This window comes from Nicrophorus vespilloides, unplaced genomic scaffold (genome assembly GCF_001412225.1).
Source record: "Nicrophorus vespilloides isolate i.1.1-1 unplaced genomic scaffold, Nicve_v1.0, whole genome shotgun sequence".
NCBI classification, from domain to species: Eukaryota; Metazoa; Arthropoda; class Insecta; order Coleoptera; family Silphidae; genus Nicrophorus; species Nicrophorus vespilloides.
In genome coordinates this window covers 72,745-88,995 of record NW_017096219.1, presented here as the reverse complement: position 1 = coordinate 88,995, position 16,251 = coordinate 72,745, and the positions used below count along the sequence as shown (strand labels likewise).

General features: G+C 36.1%; 3 protein-coding genes across 3 annotated transcripts; 2 read left to right on the top strand and 1 right to left on the bottom strand.

The window, feature by feature from the left end:
• Positions 1 to 1,787: 1,787 nt before the first annotated feature.
• LOC108556320 (probable cytochrome P450 49a1) lies at positions 1,788 to 4,053 on the top strand. Its single transcript, XM_017912382.1, has 10 exons — positions 1,788 to 2,106; positions 2,162 to 2,408; positions 2,470 to 2,586; positions 2,659 to 2,735; positions 2,837 to 3,032; positions 3,089 to 3,242; positions 3,300 to 3,469; positions 3,530 to 3,608; positions 3,664 to 3,879; positions 3,943 to 4,053. Exons 1-10 carry the CDS (start codon positions 1,902 to 1,904, stop codon positions 4,051 to 4,053), a joined length of 1,572 nt encoding a protein of 523 aa, XP_017767871.1. The 5' UTR covers positions 1,788 to 1,901.
• A 552-nt stretch (positions 4,054 to 4,605) lies between these two features.
• On the top strand, positions 4,606 to 10,247 carry LOC108556323 (dual oxidase-like). Its single transcript, XM_017912389.1, has 15 exons — positions 4,606 to 4,831; positions 4,887 to 5,048; positions 5,104 to 5,529; positions 5,588 to 6,270; positions 6,328 to 6,503; positions 6,565 to 6,980; positions 7,038 to 7,234; positions 7,292 to 7,794; positions 7,849 to 8,091; positions 8,159 to 8,343; positions 8,392 to 8,622; positions 8,684 to 8,777; positions 8,833 to 9,043; positions 9,107 to 9,616; positions 9,670 to 10,247. Exons 1-15 carry the CDS (start codon positions 4,615 to 4,617, stop codon positions 10,081 to 10,083), a joined length of 4,668 nt encoding a protein of 1,555 aa, XP_017767878.1. The 5' UTR covers positions 4,606 to 4,614; the 3' UTR covers positions 10,084 to 10,247.
• Positions 10,248 to 10,965: 718 nt separating this feature from the next.
• On the bottom strand, positions 10,966 to 15,452 carry LOC108556328 (heat shock 70 kDa protein 4). The gene is made up of 10 exons (XM_017912397.1): positions 15,092 to 15,452; positions 14,308 to 14,506; positions 13,837 to 14,020; positions 13,284 to 13,778; positions 13,019 to 13,227; positions 12,778 to 12,958; positions 12,473 to 12,711; positions 11,984 to 12,116; positions 11,587 to 11,923; positions 10,966 to 11,523 (listed from the first exon to the last, which is right to left on the bottom strand). The coding sequence occupies exons 1-10, from the start codon at positions 15,205 to 15,207 to the stop codon at positions 11,190 to 11,192; spliced, it is 2,427 nt and encodes an 808-aa protein (XP_017767886.1). The 5' UTR covers positions 15,208 to 15,452; the 3' UTR covers positions 10,966 to 11,189.
• Positions 15,453 to 16,251: the final 799 nt, after the last annotated feature.

The following is a 16,251-nucleotide window of genomic DNA, read 5'->3' as shown; positions in this document are numbered from 1 at the left end:
AAAACTAAATACTATGAATGAAATTTACGAACTCCAAAAAATTAACAGATTTTCTAGCTCTTCAGAACCGTGCTTATATTTTAGTTTGCCAATGAAACATATACAGTGGAACCTCGCTTAACGATTTAATCCGTTCGAAAATTTCCGGATTTTTACGTTTTCCCATATAAACTAATGTAAATTACGATAATCGTTCCTTGCGGAAGAAAAAGTATAACTTGGTCTCGATTTTTAATGATTTTGCTTTTCATATCTATGGTTCTTTTAATTCTTTGGTTTTTTATTCGAAGACATGCCAGAGTTATGAAATTTTGCACAAAAAATATTTGAAAAGTATAGTCCGTTTTAAACAAAGATGTAGAATCACTCGTTATGCGAAACGTCGCTCGTTAAGCGAGTCATTTTTCTTACAATTCAATTTGCTCCTTAAGCGAGGTTCCACTGTACTTTTAAAGACACAAGATTCGTGGAGAAAGAAAGAAATTTCTATTAATCATACACTTTCACAAATATTAATTACCGACGCACTCCTGTACGAAATCAAACTAAATGTAAGTTTATCAATGTAAAATTGTATTACACACATGTGTGTATGCAAATTACAAGGATGTCTGTATGCATCATATAGTAATTTACAATGTAGATATTGTGTTGCTGACCTTACTTTTCACGTCGCAACATTACTACAACGTTAGCGTCAATATTCTAATTAACGCAGAAACATTTTTGTACACGAATAAGTGTTTCCGGTTTAGAATAATAATATAAAAACATAATATATATTAAAAATAGTCGACACGCAATGTTAATTATAATTAATACTACAGACGTTAATTAAAAAAAATAACGAATAAATGATCTTAATAGAATTGAAATGATTTGACTACGAAGATAATTTGTTATTAGAAACTATATAATAAGTGCAATTTCCAATGTGAAAGGTAAATGTAATAAAATGAAGTACTAAAGTGATAGTGTTTATGTAAAGACTTATATTGTATATCCGTTTTATATTTGCGTCTTTGTTTTTATTTATAGATATGAGTTATGTAGATGACTAAACTTTATGTTTACTATTAAACCGCTATTATGTTTACTTAGTAAAAACGAAAATAATTTAAACATATATTTTACAAACGTAAAAAACTTGTAAATTATTTTGAAAATACACAATAAAAATGTATTTTTAAGGCTATTATTCGTACTTTACTTTATATAAAGTCAAAGACCTCTAGATTTTGGAACAACTGGAGTGTTACGCATTGTTTTGACGCTGGTTGAGTAGGTAAACTGTTGCAATTTATTCAGTTTTTTTTTTAGTGATTCAAATTTATTCTATGATCTTTTTGGTACAAACAAAAATGTACATTTTTATAGTCGTATATATGATACTTAGTGTACGTAAATAATCTAATGTGTTAAGTAGTCGTGCAGATGAGAAGATTTTTGGTTAAATCTCGTTTTTTTTTTATGTCAAGGTTGGAGAAAAGAAACGGTTCAGATTTTCTAGATGCGGACGAGCACATACGAAATTTCTCCCGATCGTATTAATTAAATCGGAATTCATGACCGTATTGCATTATTCTCTCAGATCGCGTTGACTTTCACCGTATTCCACTAAATACAAAAGAGAGAAAAAAAAGAGTATATTATAGTATGTGGAGGAAAATGCACTCGTTTACATATTATCATTGTAATATGTGCGTAGCGCAAATCGTGTTTGAAAATGTATATTTACAGTTCTTTCGTGCAATATTTAATAATGTGTAATTATCTGGTAGTTATTCCTCTTGATTGCGAAAGCTGATGATCGCGACTGAAGAAGTAGGGGGGAAAAACGGTCTGGTTGTAATTTCGTAGTTTCCCAAATAACAAGGCATACCTCTTTCGCTCTTGTAAAAATGAGCATGTTGTCTGTGCTCAAGAGGAATCTGAGCAAGTCTTCGGCGAAGATCAGCGTGTTCAATGTGCAAAGTGCGCCAGTGGTTTTGAATAAATGTAATAACGATAACGTCGAGTGGACGGAGGCGGCGTCATACGAGGATGTGCCTGGACCCAAACCCTTTCCCTTGCTCGGAAATAATTGGAGATTTATACCTTACATTGGTTAGTTTGATTTATTTTTTATTAACAATTATTATTCATTTTGTTTTCAAATTAGGTAATTTTCAAATAGAGCACATCGATAAAGTCTCTAAGAAGTTGCACGAAAAGTATGGGAATGTAGTCAAGATTGGAAATTTACTGGGCCGACCGGACATGCTATTTCTGTTCGATCCCAATGATATTGAAAAGATTTTCAGGCAGGAGGATGTTCTACCCTTAAGACCATCCATGCCCTCTCTAAACTATTACAAACACAAGTACAAAAAGGATTTTTTCGGAGATGTCGGAGGCGTTATTGCGGTGTGCGTATGTTATAACTTACATATTTTTTTAAATATCTAAACGACTATTATCGATTTTCAGTCACGGGGACGAATGGCAAACATTCCGCACCAAAGTCAACCAGGTGATGATGCAACCGCGTGTTGCCAAAATGTACATTAAAACTATTGAGAATACAGCGAAGGAATTTGTCGCCAGGCATGTGTTAAATTATCTTTTTTATTTTTCAAATAAATCAAGATGTTTTAAATTATTATTTTTAATATTCAGAGTTGACCAATTGAGGGATGAGAATGATGAAACGCCGGCAGACTTTCTGAACGAAATCCACAAGTGGTCATTGGAGTGTAAGAAATTTCACACGAACAGTGCTTAATTACGAATGCATTGCATATTGAGTACACGCAACCGTATTTTGAAATAATTATTGTTTAATTATTTTTCGCAGCCATAGCAAAAGTTGCGTTGGACGTGAGATTGGGTTGTTTCGATGAAAACGCAGACCCTGACACCCAACGGCTGATCGACGCGGTGAATACGTTCTTCATAAACGTTCCCATTTTGGAATTGAAAATTCCTTATTGGCGTTTATTCAATACGCCCACGTTCAAGGAATACATCAAATCATTGGAAACGATAAGAATGTAATTTTCGATCGGTTTCATTTGTAGCCAATATATAATATGATTAAATTTTGCAGTATATGTCTGAGGCATGTAACTGAGGCTATGAACAATGCGCGAAACAAGGACGAACACGAAAAATCTGTGCTGGAAAGAGTACTGCAATTAGATAACGATGCCAAGATCGCAACGATATTAGCGTTCGATCTGTTCCTGGTAGGAATCGATACGGTAAGTCAAGGTGCACTTTCACTTTCCAAAAAGGTCAAGATTATTGTGTTTTTTCAGACATCCAATGCCGTCGCTTCGATTCTCTATCAATTGGCGTTGCATCCAGAAAAACAGTCAAAATTGCATTCTGAAATAAGTTCCATATTATGCGATGGTGACGACGAACTGGACGCAAACAAATTGGAGAAAATGAGTTACCTTAAAGCGGTGATTAAAGAGACTCTAAGGTTGTAAATTAAGCAAATCTATTGTAAATTTGTGTTAATGAAAAAATGCTTAATATTTAGGATGTACCCTGTAGTTATTGGAAATGGTAGATGCACAACGAAGGACTGCGTTGTCGGTGGATATCAAATACCTAAAGGGGTATGATGCATCAATTTAACACTTAAGCAAAGCTAAATTGTTGTTAATATTTTAGGTTCAAGTGGTTTTTCAGCATTACGTGATAAGTAATATGGAGAAATATTTCAAGAGGAGCGATGAGTTTTTACCTGAAAGATGGCTGAAGTCAGGTTGTCCGGTTGGACTCAAGGACAACCATCATAATTTCGCAAGTTTACCGTTCGGATTCGGTAGGAGGATGTGTCTGGGTCGACGATTTGCAGAACTCGAAATACAAACCGTCATTGCCAAGGTACTAGGATCGATTAACAAATTTAAAAGTCGATGTCTTGATATTAACCATATTCAATTACAGATCGTTCAATCGTACAAACTGGAATACAACTACCAAAAATTAGACTATCACATACATCCGATGTATACGCCGGATGGACCGTTGAAAATAAAGTTTACGAAGAGGAATTAACTTATTCCGAATATTTATATGTTTATATTTAAATTAAGTGTTATTAATTTTGTATTATATTATAACAATAAAATCGCAGCAAATATACATCTCTATTTTACATATATAATAGTATTATTTACTTTTGCAATTGGCATGAACTAAATTATTTCTTGTTGAAACTACATACCTTTAAGCTTTTATATATTTACAAAGCAGTTTCGCGGTTTAGTAGCATATATCCGGAATGAGATATTGAATGTTTTAATTTATTACACGCTGAGGTTACCCGCTTCCTATACTTATATATTAAGAAACCTACACTATATAGTTGGAAGTGTGTACATATTTGTTTTAAAAATAATTGTTATAATAATATTTATTGTAATTTCTGTAAATTATTGTTGTAATTTACAGAAATTAGAAATAAAAGTCAATTAAATAAATAGTATCTTATAACAAAATTGCGGTTTTTCCACAAAACCGATATGTTAACATTTAAATATAACATTTTTACTGGAAGCATATCGGCATATCCTGTAGATATGTTATCAATGTTTGAATTAAATTGTTACTTGTTAAATGGGCGCGATGATTGCCGCACGCGTTTTCTGCCTACTTTTTGGAATCCTTCACATCGTGACATCTCAAAGGAAACCAAGCTTCGCTAATTATTCCGGCGATGCGCGAAACAACTACGCCCTTTGGTTGCTGAACGGAGCGCCGGATACGAAAGTAGAGTTTCCCGGCTACGATGGCTGGTACAACAACTTGGCACGCCCTGATTCCGGAGCTATAGGTATGCATTCTTATAACTCTTAAGTAGATTTCCACTCTCATTTCTACTCTTCCAGATAAACCGTTGCTTCGTAGAAGCCCTGCAGCATACGAAGATGGTACCTATCTACCAGCGGGAAGCGATAGACCGAATCCATTCGAATTGAGCGACAAGTTGCTCAGCGGTCCGATAGGATCGCAATCGAAAACCGGAAAAAATGCGTTGCTCGTTTTCTTCGGTAAGTTAAAAGCAAATATCGTTAAGAATTGAATCCACTAAATGTTAAATATCAGGGCAACAAGTGGTGGAAGAAATTTTGGACGCACAACGTCCAGCCTGTCCACCAGAGTACTTTAATATCAAAATACCGGAATACCATAGATATCGTAATCTCAGCAAGCACACGGAAATGCCTTTGCTCAGAACACGGTTCGATCAACGTACCGGGCTGAATCCGAACAATCCTCGTCAGCAATTGAACGAAATCACACCTTACATAGACGGCGGTTTGATGTACGGTATTAGCAAGCAATGGGCAGATCAGCTAAGGACTTACTCTAACGGTACCATAGATCCAGACGGGATGTTGGCTTCTTCCCACGATGGACTTTTTCCTGAGTATAATACCCATAGATTGCCATTAGCGAATCCACCACCGCCATTCCATCACAAAGAGTTTATAGAGAATCATGAAATCTTTAACGTCTCCCGTTTCTTTAGTAAGTTATTTGCATCTAAACCTTTTCCTAGTTGATTTCATGTTGCGTTTATTTTCAGAATTAGGTAATCCCAGAGGCAACGAGAATACATTTTTATTAACATTCGGTATACTTTGGTTCCGTTGGCATAACTATTTGGCCAAGAGCATAAGAGGTTTACATAGGGATTGGCCCAGCGAGAAGGTGTTCAATGAGGCAAGGAAATGGGTCATCGCTACGCAGCAGCATATAATCATGGACGAGTGGCTTCCATCCTGGATCGATCCCAGTCACATACCTGCATACAGAAGTTACGACGCGAGCATCGATCCGCAGATAGATCAGTTCTTTCAAGCAGCTGCTTTCCGTTTCGGGCACACTCTCGTCACGCCCGGCGTTTACATCAGAGACTATCAAAGAAGTAATTGCGCCACGACAATATCGAAACCAGTTCGCACGTGCAATGCCTTTTGGCGACCGCAGGACGCTATCCAGAAGAGGATCGGTAATTTGTATGTCGACATTGATAGAGTCCTCATGGGCATGGCTATGCAGATGTGCGAAAAAGAGGACCACAAGATTGTAGAGGACCTGCGAGGAAACGTTTTTGGCCCATTGGAATTTCCTCGAAGAGATCTAATGGCTATTAATATCCAGAGAGGCAGAGAACACGGTCTGCCCGATTTCAATTCAGCTAGGAAAGCCTACAATCTGCCTCGAGTCGATAGCGTCGATCATTTTCCCGATGACGTTAATCAAACTGTATGAATTGCAATATCAAACTTGGTGAACGCTTAATTAATTCTCTTTCATTTTCAGATTAAAGATGAACTGATGAGATTGTATCAGAACAATTTCGATAATATCGATACTTGGGTTGGAGGAATACTGGAAACGCGCGATGGACCAGGCGAACTTTTTGAGGCAATCATTATCGATCAGTTCCGAAGAATCCGAGACGGGGATAGATTCTGGTACGAAAATTTGGCAAACGGGTACGTCAATAACTTACAAATAATCGATTTGACCAAATTCGATCGTATTTTATATTTATAGATTGTTCACGAGAGACGAAGTAACACGGATCAAAAGCATCACTCTTTACGATATTATTATGACTGTGACTATGCTGGATTCGAATGATATTCAGACAAATGTTTTTCGTGTGCCTACCAGTAATGAACCGTTTGCAATTTGTAGACTACAACAGAGCAATTGCACTGAAAGAGGCAGGACGATGCCGTGCTTTCATTTGCCAATATTAAATGAGGCTGTGCTAAACGAAACGTGTTTACAAGGTTCCACTTACGATTACTTCTCCAATAGCGAAGCATCGTTTATTTTAACATTTACTATAGTATCAGCAATAATCGCAGGATTAATTGGAGCCATTTATACTATGGTCTATTTCAAACAGAAAAGTGTTGAATCTTTGTCATCTATAACGCCGGCTGCAAGCGTAATCCAAGATGGTTTAAATATCAGAAAGAGTAATTAAAGTAACACGTAATTAATTTCGAGCGTTTCAGGCATAGTTTCCAAAGAAATGATTAACAAACGGGGAGCCACGAGGCTTGTGATCGTCAATATAACTGGTACCCATATAAATGTATTATCTGGAAATGGGGTGCGTCTGCGAAAATTGGATTGCAAAAATGGTGTTACCTGCATTTCGACCATCGACAAACCATATATCGTGATAAAACCGCGAAACGAATACGATTTGGTAAATATTACTATTATTGTATGTTTCATTTGATAAATAATATTATCTGCATTATAGGTATTAACATTTGAAAGTCACAATATTCAGTTCCATGCTTACAATAAAATAACACAATCGTTGCGAGGCTCTAGTTGCACCGTGAACGAAGAAGCAAATAGAACGTTCAAATCGTTATTACCGACGTTGGTGTCCAAGAAGCAACGGCAGAAACAATTAGAGGTTTTCTGTCGCGTGGTTTTCGCTCAAGCATTCAAATTACCTCACAACAAAAAGGAACTGCTCTCGACTGACTCTAAGATTGCGGATATAATGAAAATGGAATTGACTTTAGAAGAGTTCAGCAATCTGCTCAACATGAGATCGGACTCGCAGTTCGTTAACTTGATGTTCAAACTGATTGATGTCGACTTGAACGGATTCGTCTCGTTCGGTGAATTCTTGAACCTCATGGTTATCTTCTCCGAGGGTACCACCGTCGATAAAGCAAGGCTACTCTTCGACATGTACGATATCGAACAAATTAAGTCGTTACCAATAGAAGCGTTCAAGGATATGATTCTGTAAGCAAGCTTCTTTATATGTTACCAAATCGTTTTGTTTACCTTTTTTCTTAGATCTTTCATGGAAAACGTAACTGGTAACATTAAAAACGAAGACTTGAAGGTGACCATCGATAGTTTGATGAAACAAGCTAATCTGCAGAATAAAACTGCACTGGACTTTCAAGATTTCATGAGAGTGATTGGTGAAGACGGAGTGCAGCATCTTGAAAATGTCAATTTGCAATTCAAGTACGGTTCCACAAACATGCAACAAATTGAAAATTCCAGGCAACACATCATCGAAGATATATACGGGTAACTGCGTTAACTATCCGAATACTATTGATTACTATTAAAACAATGTGTTAATTATTATTTTCAGAACGATTGGTTCGAATTCTGCACCCCAAGAAAATGTCGCTAACAATTTAAGCGATAATCGAGCACTCACAGATATGACAAAAATGTTCGCTTTCGTAAAGGATATAGAGAAAAATTCAACGGTTATATTTTGGAAATTTTTGTATACTTTAATACTTCTATCGATTTTCGCAGAAAGAGCTTATTGTAAGTTGAAAAAGTTTGATAACCAGATGATAATGTTATTTTTTTCAGACTATTCTGTGGAAAGAGAGCATTCTGGTCTAAGACGTATAGCAGGATACGGTGTGACGGTGACTAGAGGAGCGGCTTCGGCAATGATGTTTACCTATTCTTCATTACTAGTTACCATGTGTCGAAATTTAATCACCATACTAAGAGATACGGCACTTCATCAATATTTTCCTTTCGATGCATCCGTCGATTTTCATAAATACATAGCGTATTGGGCTTTCGTATTCACAAGTAATTTTAATCTATTAATTTCATGCATTATAATTTCTTTAACAACATTTTGCATTTGTAGTAATGCACATTGTTGGACATGCATTCAATTTCTACCACATATCCACGCAAACGGCGGACGATCTCACCTGTCTATTTCGAAATTATTTCCACGCGTACGTATACTTTTCTAATTCGTTTAATAAATCAGTTGATTGAGTTTAAATTTAGGACTCACGAGATACCAAAATTCCATTACTGGTGCTGGCAAACGATGACAGGATTCACCGGAATCGTATTAACAATAATAGCAGGTATAATATATGTGTTTGCGCTGCCGATAGCCAGATCGAAACTCTATAATGTCTTCTGGATTTCGCACTCGATATACCCACTGTTCTATATTTTCTTGATACTCCACGGCAGTGGAAGATTAATTCAGGTAATGATCTAATCTACGAAAATATTATGTATAATCTACGAAGATATTATGCTAACTTTTCAGGAACCGTTCACGCACTATTTCTTATTGGGTCCTATAATTCTTTTCACACTTGATCAAATTATAAGTATAAGCAGAAAGAAGATAGAATTCCTAGTCGAAGAAGCAAAAATTTTACCATCTAATGTCACGATGCTGAAGATCCACAAACCAACACAGTTTTCGTACAAATCAGGGCAGTGGGTTCGTATTGCCTGTTTAGAATTGAACAGGCACGAGTACCATCCTTTCACGTTATCCTCGAGTCCCGATGAACCGTTCTTGTCTGTTCACATCAGAGCAGTCGGACCGTGGACTCGACACATTCGCACTTTGTACGATGAAGCTGTGCAATATAACAAACCGTTGCCGACGTTGTTCATTGACGGTCCATTCGGGGAAGGCCATCAGGATTGGTACAAGTACGAAGTTTCCGTTTTGATCGGTGGTGGAATCGGTGTCACTCCGTTCGCCAGTATACTCAAAGACATCCTTTTTAAAGCAAGCATTAACCAGCAAGTCCCTTCGAAGAAGGTAAGAGTTATCAGCAGTATGTTAGAGTTTACCCGACAGTTGTAACGTTTCAGGTCTACTTCCTGTGGGTATCCAAAACTCAAAAACAATTCGAATGGCTCATAGATCTGTTGAGGGAAGTCGAGAAGCGCGATGTGAATAAAATCATTTCGAATCACATTTACGTTACGCAATTTTACGAGAAGTTTGACTTGAGAACGATCATGCTGTTTATTTTCGAACGCCACTTCAAAAGGATTACTAACAAATCGCTGTTCACGAACCTAAATGCAGACACGCATTTCGGACGTCCCGTGTTCAAGGATTTCTTCAGAAGAGTCATCATGCACAACACTTTCGATATAAATAAGATCGGAATTTTCAGCTGCGGTAGTCCGACCATGGTAAACGCTGTCGAAGAAGCGTGCATCGAAAATAACAAATCCGATGAGCAAATAATTCTGGAACATCACTACCAAACTTTTTAGGAGCGCGCTTTATTCCAATTTTAGATGTTGCCATTAGCGAAATAGCTATAAATTAACTTAATATAATTATATAAAATATATCAAACGCTTCTTATTATGATTATAGTGAATTGCAATAGAAAATATTATTCTATTTACAGTCAGCAGGAATATCAAGCAAAATCAATGAATGAATGAATGTTTTGTACAAACCATTTTTTTTTCTACATGTTTTATTTAATATCTCCATTGTTAATTTTCTATTGTACGTACAAATAAATAAATTACATCATAATTTGTGCATCCACATTTATTAAGTGTAACAAATCGCAATTGCGGTTTAAAAGTCCCAATTCATCCCAGGTGCAACTGTTGATTATATCGATTTGCAACATCCAAAAGTGTATCCAATTTATCAATAATACAAGTGATATACATCAATCAGAAATAAGGAATATCTTACAATATAAACTATTTTATTCTGCTAATGGCAAGCGATGCGATGTGCTGCGTTCATTATTCATTTTAATTAAGAGAATAATATTTGCAAATTCATCGATTTCGTTAACGTCTGTAAGGATAGCATGAGAAATCATTCTCATCATCATGCTCGAGGAACAGAAATTGAAAAAACTAAAAGTAAGTTCTTGTTTAATTGTGATATAATTTAAAACTTTGTTTCTCCTTTACAATGCACAAAACATACATTGTGTGTTTATACTAGGCATCAGTAAATAAATGGTAGCTTCTTATATTTAAATAAGGAACTAAAAAATATAAGTAACATTACATCAAAATTGTATGTAACACATTGTTTTTTTTTGTTACTATGCTTCTCTTAATAAAGCATAATTATTATTATGATTATTATAAATTAACATATTATTGAAATACGAGCTGTAGCAAAATTATATATATATAATATTTATATATTAGCAAATATAGAACGAACTACACAGCTTTGTTGCTGCTCGTCCAAGTAGAAATATGTTTGTTTTGTTTTTAAATTAACTAAGCAATTTGAAACGAACCGAAAAGATAATACGTACAAAAAGAAATCACCAATTGTATCAAAATAAGGTATGAAACAGCAAATTTATTCTTTACTATCATTTTACGGATTGATTTTATGAACAATCCATTTTCTCTTGCGATTCGCCGCCTTCTTTTGCCTCCTCCGCTTTTTGCTCCGTGTTATTTTCTTTTGGGCCGTCCTTCGCTTCTTCTTTTGGTGGGGATGGAGCCTTTGGTTGGGGTTTATTTAAAATTGGATTAATGATGCTATCGAAGCTGGATCTCTCTCCGCGAATCTGTTGGACGGTGATCGGAACTTTCTCGTATTTCTGTACGACAGCCAATTTCTGTCTAGCTTCTTCCAACCACTTGTACGATGCGTTCACGGCATTCTCCACTTTCTTCAGATCCTCGTCAGTCAGATGAGCGTATTTCGGATTATTTGACCTGAAATAATAATTGTTGAGTATAAAACAAATAATCGTAACATTTATTATTACGAGCATTCACCTCATTTGTTCAACAGCCTTCATTCCCAGTTGTAGGCTTCTTTGCAGGTCTTCAATGACAGACGGTCTAAGCTCAAATTCCAATTTTCTCATCTGAATAGGTTCTCCTTTGCTCTTCAGATCCGTCAATTTGTCTTGGTATTCTTGACGATTGCAATCCTCTCCTTCTTCGTACAGCCAATTTTCCATTTGATCGAGTTGACCAACGAGCATTTCGCGATCCTTATCCAAGACAAATGGAGCCAAATTATCTTCATCGGTAAGCTTACCACGCAATTCATATACGTATTCTTCCAATGCGTTGCGTCCATCTGCTCTTTCCTTTTCTTGCCTATCAGCTGCAAATGTATTTCACAATTAGTATTAATTCTAGTCATTCAACTAAAGCAATAGTATACCTGCAATCATCTTAAATTCCTGTTCGGTATATTGATTAAGCTCAACCTGCGAGAAACCAAATGCCAAAGATTCAATTGGTAATTCAACAGATTTGACAATCTTCTTCTTCTTTTCCTTCTTTTCATCGCCATCCTAATACAAAAAAAAAATAATTATATTATTGACAGCTTAATTTGTTTATGATTTCATAAGTAATGTGGTTGAAATGGGTCACAACAGCGTTTAGCGAAAGCCATAAAATGATAAAATACGGCAAACAAAAAAAATCAGCACTCTTGTACAAAACGAGCAACGAAAAATATAAACTATAGTGTTAAAAATTAATGACTCGTCTTTTTTGTGCCACCAAAACCATCACACATAATCTATTATTGGCTATTAATTATAGACGTGATAATGCGAATGGATATAGCCGGGCATTGGCCAGGGCTAAATGAGCGTACCCGGCCGAACCAGCCTGATATTTTCTTCGTCCAGCTGGGGCCTACCTCAGGTGCTCCATTAGTAGTTTCGGTCTGCGACTCTTGAGTATCCTGAGGTTCACCGGCCTGCTTTTGTGCTTCAGGTGCGGTAGGTGATGGTTCAGTTTCCATTGATTCCTCTTTGCTTTCAATCAGCGATGCACTGCTGACCGTCATAATGCCATGGATATTAACGCGAACTTTGACTTTAATTTTCTGAGATTTTCCTTCGGCAGATGGTTTAACGTCTTTCACAACCCAGGTGCCTACATAAAAAAAGATAATCATTTTAATGAGAACAAAGAAAAAGTCAACAAAATATGAAATCTTACCAATATATTTATCTGGATATGGAATATCTCCGCAGTATTTGGCCTGAATAGAGAATGGCTCTTGCCTGTAGAACGCCAACATTTTGGAAAATGGAACTGCATGGTTTACAGGGAAAACTTCGACTTCTCCAGCGTTTTCACCATCAACACCAGCTTCCCAAGATACACTAATTGGATAATCCTAAACATAAAATCATACATCATACATTTTATACAAGATTTAATATTAATAACTGCATACCTGCACATCAGTAATACTGAATTCTCGTACACGTACGGCCGGTGATAACATCGCACATTGAAGAGCACAACCGCGAGAAACAGATTCATCTTGATTCAATGTGGTGCTAGGTGTTCTTTGGAAAACTTTTTCTATTCTCTGTTTAATAGCTGGAATTCTAGTAGATCCACCAACAATTTCAACTGAATGGATATCATCCACTTGAAGACCTTCAATATTTTATTTATTAGAAATCACCAACGATAGATAATCTACAATTAATTACCTGATTTTTCTAGACAAGAGGCTAATGTCACCTCAACTTTCTCAAAAAGATGGGCGCATAACTCCTCCATATCCGCCCTTTTTACGGTGCCATGGACATCCTTATCTTCCATGAAACATTCGATATTCAATGGTAAGGTCGTTTGATTCGCGGACATTTGTTTCTTTATCTTTTCGACCTCTGCCAGCAGACGGGTGAATGCACGGGCATTGGTCCTCGCGTCAATTTTGTATTTCGTTTGAAATTCTTTGCAGAAGTATTCAGCAAGGATGAGATCAATATCCCTACCGCCAAAGTTAGGGTCAGAAGCAGTTGCAAGCATACGCAATTTGCCTTTGTGGTATGCACACGCAAACACTTGGAGGGCCGAATGGCCGCAATCGACGAAGATCACGTTCCTCGGTTTCTCCTCGGGTGCTGGCAAATCTTGCTTGTAAATGCCGTAGCTGAGTGCTGTCGCCGTTGTTTCATTGAAGAGTCGCAACACGTTCAAACCTACACAGAAAGAGCAGTTAATATTTTGCAGGAAATTACGTTTGCAAAATTAACGAACCTGCGATTGCAGCAGAATCAAGAAGGGCCTTTCTCTCGTTGTTCGTGAAATAAGAGGGAACGGAGATGACACAATCATTGATTGGCGTTTGGAGTGCGTGCATCGAATCATCTTTGAGTTTGGTAATCAACATAGCCAAACATTGTTCCGGCGAGAAAACATGTTCTTCGCCAAGGTAGTTTACCTGTCGAACAGAAGAAAGAGATGTAAAATGTTTTAATATTTAAATTCGCAGTATGAATCATCCTGCAAGTATCAAGGTCCCACACCATATTTAAAATATTTTCTCATTTTACAAATACTACACTTTCCAGTTAAGTAACATGAAGTCCATATATACAGACAGACTTGATTTTCTTTCATTTCAATTGAAAAACAAATATACATTCAAATAGTTTGCAACTTTCTTCAAAATTAAACAGCACCAAAAGTAAGATAATGATGTTAGCTTACATATTGATTGAATCTTACCTTAATACCAATGTTTCCATTAGCTGTTTCAATGGCATTGTATGGAAGTATCTTCAGCTCCTTCTGTACATGAGGATCCCTGAATTTCCTGCCCAACAATCTTTTCAGACCATAAACTGTGTTCTTCATATTGGTTACTTGCTGGTTCTTTGCAGCAACTCCAAGAATACGGTTCTTTCCAGAAAAGGCAATACATGATCTACAAAAAACACAAAATACACATCATCATCTAGATAATAATTATTTTTATTTCATAATTATATGTGCTTATTACTGTCCTCGATGATCAGTTGTAAAATCCTATAAGATTCAATAAAAAAAAATTCCCGGACTGTTCCACAATCCAAGGATTGCCGAGATTTGGAAAGACCAAAATTTAATAATTGCGATTGGCGCGTATTATATTTTTATTTTTAACCTTTTAGTCATGTTTTTCTAAATACGTTGGGCATGTGAAATTGTGGCATTTATATGTACCAACGTACGATAAATTTCTGTTAGAAATATCGTCCTCCCACTTGGGAATATCAAATCTATTAAATACAAAACGAATTCCGCGTTCATCCGAATTAGGCAAAATCTTGACGAAATACCTTGAAAATACGATTGCCATGTGCTACGCGAATTTACATAATTCTAGAAAGGCATGACAGTCTTTTTTTTTTTTTCGTTACTCTCTCTCTCTCTCTCTTTCTCTATGTATTACCGAATATGATATAACATCAATTAATCGATAATAAAGAAATGTTCAATATGTACGGTTGTACAAGGGGGGAATACTCACGGTGTAGCCCTTAAACTGTAATCATTGGCGATGGTCTCAATTCCACCTGCTTTAGCTACAGCTACATAACAGGATTCACTGCCAAAGTCGATACCAATTACTGACATAGCTGCCATTTTATTCCCTCGTGTTAATTGTACGTGCGTTCCGGTTTAAATGCGATGAATGGAATGGAAATTCACTGAAAACTCGTAAATACACCTCACACAATGTGCCGGCAGAAAGTACCAGTTACAACTATTTGCAGTTTTCCTTCCGTCGCCACAGTACCAACTGCCAACGTTAAAGAAATTAATTTGGTTCTGGAACTTTCCGGAACGCGATCCTCCGTCCTCGTCCGTGTTATCTCTATCGATTTCCGCGATGAATACAGCCGGACGCACTTCGAATCTCATTCAAAAACTACCAATTCCATTTAGTCTATCGTCAATTATCGTAATTCGATTCACTTATTCAAGCTGTTTCATCCTGTTGCGACTAACGACATCTACCGCTAATGACATAGAGTCAGTTAGTCATAGGTTTCTATTGAATTCTAGAATGGCCGTTATATAAATTATGAAACTTATCGATCTAATCATGAAAACTAGATTATAGATAAGGTCATATTAAAACGAATTCTTAACTTATGTTCGTTTCGACTTCTTACTAATTCTTATACAACTAATCATGTTAAAATCAATACTTTGTTTATATATGTTTAACAATTGGGAAAAAAAAACATTGTAATTAAAATTATATAACTGACTAAATCACTATTCTATCCTTTTCTTGTCTATAGTTCTAGAATTCTTGAGATGTCCTTGCGTGCGTGTCCTTGTCTATTCAGTAATTATTTATTGTTAGATTTTCTTTTTTTGTCGCACACGACAAATTTCAATTGATCACTCAAATACAACACTGTCGCTACATCAATTTTGTGCGATTTCTATTGTCTTTAATTAACTAACAAATTAAAGACAATACAATTGGACTCTACATTAATATCAAACATTTTTATAAAATTACTTTTTCATAATAAATCAATCACCGTGAATAACAGGATGATCAACTAGTATTTATTGAAGCAATTTATTGATATCAACACAAAAACAACATTCAACCTATGATATAATCTGTCAGTATTTGTACAGAAATTTGATATTAGAAGTGTGATGTTA

What these genes read in the sequence shown, in the direction of transcription:
- LOC108556323 (XM_017912389.1), top strand. Translation starts at nt 4,615, where the DNA reads ATGGGCGCGATGATTGCCGCACGCGTTTTCTGCCTACTTTTTGGAATC. An exon ending in CCCTGATTCCGGAGCTATAG is followed by an intron (nt 4,832 to 4,886) that starts GTATGCATTCTT and finishes CTACTCTTCCAG; the next exon opens with ATAAACCGTTGCTTCGTAGA. An exon ending in CCGATGACGTTAATCAAACT is followed by an intron (nt 6,271 to 6,327) that starts GTATGAATTGCA and finishes TTTCATTTTCAG; the next exon opens with ATTAAAGATGAACTGATGAG.
- LOC108556320 (XM_017912382.1), top strand. Translation starts at nt 1,902, where the DNA reads ATGAGCATGTTGTCTGTGCTCAAGAGGAATCTGAGCAAGTCTTCGGCG. An exon ending in GATATCAAATACCTAAAGGG is followed by an intron (nt 3,609 to 3,663) that starts GTATGATGCATC and finishes TTAATATTTTAG; the next exon opens with GTTCAAGTGGTTTTTCAGCA. An exon ending in TACAAACCGTCATTGCCAAG is followed by an intron (nt 3,880 to 3,942) that starts GTACTAGGATCG and finishes ATTCAATTACAG; the next exon opens with ATCGTTCAATCGTACAAACT.
- LOC108556328 (XM_017912397.1), bottom strand. Translation starts at nt 15,207, where the DNA reads ATGGCAGCTATGTCAGTAATTGGTATCGACTTTGGCAGTGAATCCTGT. An exon ending in ATATCCAGATAAATATATTG is followed by an intron (nt 12,712 to 12,777) that starts GTAAGATTTCAT and finishes TTTTTTATGTAG; the next exon opens with GCACCTGGGTTGTGAAAGAC. An exon ending in AAGGCTGTTGAACAAATGAG is followed by an intron (nt 11,524 to 11,586) that starts GTGAATGCTCGT and finishes TTATTATTTCAG; the next exon opens with GTCAAATAATCCGAAATACG.